General features: G+C 32.5%; 1 protein-coding gene across 1 annotated transcript; it reads left to right on the top strand.

Moving 5' to 3' along the window:
• Positions 1–4,472: 4,472 nt before the first annotated feature.
• LOC110602645 (ethylene-responsive transcription factor ERF062) lies at positions 4,473–6,031 on the top strand. The gene has a single exon (XM_021740216.2). It carries the CDS (start codon positions 4,543–4,545, stop codon positions 5,914–5,916), a length of 1,374 nt encoding a protein of 457 aa, XP_021595908.1. The 5' UTR covers positions 4,473–4,542; the 3' UTR covers positions 5,917–6,031.
• Positions 6,032–6,593: the final 562 nt, after the last annotated feature.

The following is a 6,593-nucleotide window of genomic DNA, read 5'->3' as shown; positions in this document are numbered from 1 at the left end:
AAGCGGTTTCTTGAAATACTTGTGAATGCGGCTTTTTCATGTGCAATACAAGGTTGAAGATAGAATTGAACTCGGTGAAGAAACCTCCGGATGAATTAGGTAACATTTTATGAAAGCTAGTAGATGGTTTCAACCTTCACAGCCCACAAAATAATTCATGGCTGCTGAGCTTACCAATCGGATTATATATATATATATATATATATATTAAAAAAAATTAAAACTTCATTATACAAATTGACAATTAATCTTTTATATAATCAATATTAGAGAATTTTGATGCCTCGTATCTAATTTAGCAGCCATACATATATGAATAGTTGTTTAGGGTTGTAAAGGAAAAACATATTTTAGAGGGAAAATGTGGTCCATTATGAGCAACATTTTTCTTTTTTTTTTTTTAACACGAGCAATTTATTTCCCAAAAAAAAAAATAAATAAATGAAAAAATAAATAAAAATTAACGTGCCACCCACGCCACTTTATCAAGCACTCTCTCATTCACTAAACAACTTATCCTCTCTCTCACCTTAATTCCATTCTTCATTAGTATATTCATCTCTGTCATGGGATATTTAATTGGAAAATTTATATATACCAAAAAAATTAAAATATAAAAAAAATATTATTTTATTATAATAAAAAATAATTTTATATTGCAAATAGGTAGTTGTTATAAGAGTTTGAATTCTTCAAAAAATGGTCCCTACTCTTGAGAAAGATGCTACAGTTAAGCCCTTTTCCTAGAAAACATGGTTTGTTTGGAAATGATTAAGCAAAGAAATTAATAATTAATCATAAATTAAGTTCACATTGAATGAATAAATAAAAATAAAAATAAAAATAAAATTGTTGGGTCCACTAATTGGTTATTTGTCTTGTGTGGTCACTCACACAAAAGAAACATATAAAAAAGCAATTAAGTCAATGGAATTTAAAAAATTGGTGTGATGGAGTTGTTATTGCAATTATATTAAAGGATGAATTTGTCATTTGGAGAGACATGGCTTTCCTAAACAAACTTATCCTAGGTTTGCACATGCCACTCCCCATTGGAGAATGAATTTGCCCCCCAATTGCTCTTTTTTAATTATTATTATATTTGTGGTAGATAAAAGAGCTTTTATTTTATTTATTTCTTTTAAAATTTTTTATTTTTTAAGTTAAGATGTATAGTTACCGTCAAATTAATTCAGCTTATTTTACTTAAAATATCATGACTTTTTCATTGTTAATTTTTAATATCTTATTTCTATAAAAAATATAACTATTTAATTTTTATGTGCATATATATTTTTATAAAAATTAGGTGTTAAAAGTTAATAAAAAAATTAATTAAAATATTTAGAATTTATGAAACATAGAAAAGTATTTACTATAATAATTTGGCTTAGTAATAAAATTTAGAAAGCTACATATTGTTTACGGTATTAAAAGTTAATTAATTAAATACATTAATTAAAGATTAGTGGCCACAGATGAATCATCACAAACATTGCGACAAATGTCACAGCCGGAGTGGTTAGCCGCTTGCTGGGCACACAAGTTTCTTTCATGTACCAAACCAGAGTCTTAGATTCCGGTAGCAGACAATTAATTAAAGAAATCAGCAGAGCAGAGCAGACGATGATATTTATAAATATATAATAAACCAAAAAGTGCATTAAATTAAAATTAATTAATTTCATCACTTGCTTGTATTGGTGGAAGTCATGATGAATAGGTAAGTACAACTTAGTTTTCGCAGCACAGGATAAGCTTTTCTAATATAGCATTTGCTGGCTGCCTACGTATTATCCATTTCTTAGTGGATTGCATATAGCAAGCTGATTTAATTAATACCCTTTTATTTCTTTTTTTTTTATTTAATTAATTTTTGAGTTATAGTATATGTTGAATGAATTTTTGAGACTATAATGCTTGGATGTAGCATCAATAATTTATACAAAATAAAAAATTAAATGCAAATGGGTGTTGAAAATAATTTAAGATGAGCTCATTTTGCAAATGATGAGTATCCAAAATTTCAAATTAATTATAAATTAAAATGAAAAGCAAAAGTCAGCCAATAATATACCTTGTTTATAAAGACATCTCTTTCAGAAGATGAGGATGAGAAAATGGTAATGGGGTTTCATAGAAGAGAAAGATCCTAATTTCTTTAAAGATAGATTCCCTTCCTAGACAAAAGCTCCAATATTCAATATAGAAACAAGGGAAAGAGCTAGTGAGTGGGGTAAAACAAATGACAAGAAGGATTCCAATCTGATGCACTTGTGTTCATCTTTTGCATTTTTTTAATTTTTCCTTTTTTTTTTTTTAATTTTATCCTTCATTTCAAATCAAGAATTTCAGAAAAATTCTTGAAAGGACATTAGGTATTTTATGCAGAGTTAGCAGGATTAGATTTAGATAAGAAGGAAGAATTAAACCCTAAAAAGAGTAGTTTTTGAGATCAAATTCAAAGGGATGGATGATATTGCTAGTGAGAAAAAAAAGGAAATTAAAAGTTATTAAGAAACCCTAAAAAAGGAAAAGTAGAAAAGATAGAAGTTGTATAGTCAAACGGTAGGAGTAGTTGCACCAGACTTTCATGGTAATTTGATGGGAAGTTTCTAAAAGAACAATTTGTTTATTTCTAATTAGCCTTCACCCACAAGGCTTTCATCTCTCTCTCTCTCTCTCTCTCTCTCTCATACATCAGAGCCATGTAGAATATTCAGAAATTTAAATAAAAGGGAGACTGGATCTGTGCAATGAACACCAGGTTGTATATGCGTAGATGCAGAGTAAAATTATTAAAAATTCTAACAGGGTATGTCTAGATGTCTCCATATAGCTTCAGCTTTTATAGAGACAAAACTACTACTTTGAGTTGGCAATGCTTCCCATTTTTTCAGCCACTACTGAAATCAAGAAGCTCTATTTTTTTTTTTTTAATCTTTGTCCAAGCTAGGCTGGTGAGAAATGAGGGATAGAGGTGGAAGATAACTTTAAAAAGAATAAATAAATTAAGGAACAAATTAAATCACAATAAGCTAGCTGGGTACTCATCAGGAGTTAACTCCATGTCCATGCATGATTTGTCATCAGCTGGTTGGTCATGTTCTGTTCCACATGATCAATCCTTCTTTTAAAACCAAAAGTTGCAGTGATGATGTGTGCAAAGATGCATTTTTCTCATTCTGTCTTTTGTTTTTATTGTTTTTTTGAGGCCCAGAGTAGAGGAAGGAATAAAGAAAACCTCTGATAAGAGAATAGGCAAAAGAAAAAGGTAAAAGCAACGTTGGAGAAACATGGCCTCATGTCTCTAGCTGCTTATGATCACCCAACCTGATTAGCCAAGGCCATGTGCTTCCTTTTATATAAAAAATAACAATGACATGCAAACTGCACTATTGCAAGAACTTGCTCTCTCTCTCTCTCTCAATAATTAAATCAAAAACTTCTTTGGAATCTCTTTTTCTATCTTAGAATAGTTACTCCAAGTGTCATTGACTGAAGGTGGTAGCTTAAGATGACTGCAAACTAATACCACCCAATGGGAATTCTAATCATTTGAAACTCAAAACATTTGGAGGAGTTTGGACATGGCCCATAGGTTGTCTTGTCCCCACTTTTTACCCTTTCATTTTTTTCTTATTATTCCCTTCATAAGTGGCTTTAAAGCATCTCAAAAGACAGGTGGTTGATGCTGCAAGAAAATGCCAAATTAATAATAATAAGCCATCCTTGTGTTTCTATATTGCTTTGGATATTATTAGTTTAGTGTTCAATAAGTCTCTATTACAGAAACCCATGTTTTGATTTCCTCATTAAACTTAATCATCCATTTTTGAATATTTCTGATGATAATGAGGCTTTGCTGATCGCATTCAAATGGGTTTTCCATAAATCATCACAATCACTAATTTGCTACTAATCATGAATTAGGTTGGCCACCTCCAATGCCGATAACGATTCATGCAATAAGCAGATGTGTCTTCATCCTACCAGTATTCTTTATCTGCTTTAATTTATATATATATATATATCTCAAAAAAAATATTGGTGATAATTAGAAATGGGTTTTTTTCTTTTAATCTCCGTTCGGAAACTGAACCAAGAAAGTGAAAAAGAAACGATAGAACATGTGGGTGTTTGAGAAAATCACATGATGGTCATTTGTATAGAGAAAAACACTGATTCATGATGAAAGTAAAGGCTTTTAGTCACTGTCATGGAAGAATATCCAGCCCCTAGCATGAACCCTAGTGACATGTAAGCCAAAGAAGATTGAGCTGTCAGCCTTTGATTGGTTTATTAGGACAAAAACATCTGTGATTGGAAAGCACGAAATGGAAGGTGGTAAGCTTATATTCTCTTCTGTTTGAAGTTGTAGATCTGACTCGGACGATAATTAAGTTTCCTAATAAGGCTGCTTATTAAAAAAAGAAAAAAGCTCATCAAAAATATTTTCTAATAAGGCTTAACAAATGCGCATAGTCTCACATGATGGATGCTTTAGAATACATATATAAAGCATAGTGTCTTCATAATCACATGCATCATTTCTACCTCCATCTCTGTATGTTCTCTTCTCGATCGCACACAAAAATTTCTACTATGGAGGATCAGTTTCCCAAAATGGAAACCTTCATGCACAAGGATTATAGTTTTCATGGAATGGCTACAGCATCCAAATACTTTGATGATCCAATCATTTGGGGAGCTCCAACTGAGGCTGCTACTTGTGGCGACAATGGCACTAGTGGCTTGAAATCAACAGCATCTTCTCCTGAAAGATTCCTCTCGAGTTCTGATTCTTGTTCGTCGGCGGAGGAGGCTTCAGGTACCATTTGTAATATCCCTGGTTTTGTTAAACCGGATGTTACCAAACAAAACCATGCAAGTTCTTTCCTTTCAGGATTGAGTTCTATCAACCCTTCATCTGGAGCTTCACTATCTGATATTAAAGAAAGCTCCATTCCTGTAGATTTCTTGGAATCTTTTCCAAAAATAAACCAAACTCATCAAGTATCCGAACCATCTTCTCCATCGAAATTCCCGAACTTGACTTTGTTTTTACAGGAACCTAGCTTGTTAGATCCATCCAAACAACCGATTACTTGTTCATTACTCAGTGAGAACCAAAGACTTGAGCCTATGTTACTGTTTCCAAACACTTCATTTTCCATGCCCCAGCTTGAGAAAATTCATTGCTCACCAAGCGAGGAATGGCTCAAAATCAACCAAACATTGACAGACTATCCCACCAAAGGATTTAACGATTATTGGCTTAGCACTACAAAGACACAGCCAATGAAATGCACTGGTCGAAGATTGCAGAATCAGCAGCAAAAATCCTCTCTATCATCGACCTCAGCACCTGGGAAGCTGTTTAGAGGAGTGAGACAAAGGCACTGGGGCAAATGGGTGGCGGAGATTAGGTTACCGAGAAACCGCACAAGGGTTTGGTTAGGGACTTTTGACACAGCAGAAGAGGCTGCTATTGCTTATGATACAGCTGCCTATATGCTACGTGGAGATTATGCACACTTAAATTTCCCAGATCTTAAGCATCAACTTAAAGCCAATTCTTCGAATGGAGCAACAGCAGCCCTTCTTGAAGCAAAATTACAGGCAATATCACAAGGCATTACTGGTCAGAAGAAGCAAAATATTGATCCTCCATTAACATCACCAAACAAGCATGTATATGAGAATAACACAAAGCTGAAGGGTTTGGGACAAAACCCATCAAGAAAAGAGTGGCAATTTCAGCTGGAGAGCGAAGTTGGATTTGATGGTGAAATGAATGAGAACAAGAAAGCACAGGAGGCTGTAGAATCGGAGATGGATGGTGTTCAGTTGAGCAGAATGCCTTCCTTGGACATGGACATGATTTGGGATGCTTTGTTAGTCTCTGATTCATGACCATTTGCCCTTCAATTCTCATATTTTCCCATATGATGCTCATATTGCCTTAGATTCAATAGATGTTGATGGTGGTATTTATGTTTATGCCTTTAATAGCATATACTAATTCTTGAAGTTTTTTTATTTTCTTGCATTTCTGAATTTAGGATCTATACATATGGAATTTGCTCAAATTTCTCCTTCCATAAATTCCAATCTTTTTCAATGTATATAAGCTTTTGTTTCAGTTAGATTTTTAATTTTATTTTTGGGGCTTGAATTTGCAGTTTGATATTGTAATAATTTATTTAACAGCAGGCAGGCGTTGTTCAATTTAGAGCACGGGAGGAAAGATGCATGGTTGTGCCAAGTCAAAGAGGCCCATACAAAATGGGCTATAATTTAGCATATGCATATGTAATTTAATAAAACCCACAAATTTATGGTTATATTTTTGAAAGCCACTTTTTTGTAATTTTAAGAAACTGATAAATCATTTATTTCATTCACAATTAGTCCTTATAATTTCATATATTATAGCAAAATTAATTTTTTTAAAATATAGAAATTAATTTATACTCATTAAATTATAGAGATAAAATTAAAGTTTATAAAAAAATAACATTAAAAAAACTTGGTGAATTTGTATTTTTTTTTTAATTTTAATTTTTAGGCGGAGGTCGGAGGTTGTATGT

This window comes from Manihot esculenta, chromosome 15, assembly GCF_001659605.2.
Source record: "Manihot esculenta cultivar AM560-2 chromosome 15, M.esculenta_v8, whole genome shotgun sequence".
NCBI lineage: Eukaryota > Viridiplantae > Streptophyta > Magnoliopsida > Malpighiales > Euphorbiaceae > Manihot > Manihot esculenta.
The sequence above is the reverse complement of the archived record's forward strand: the minus strand, read 5'-3'. Positions and strand labels throughout refer to the sequence as shown.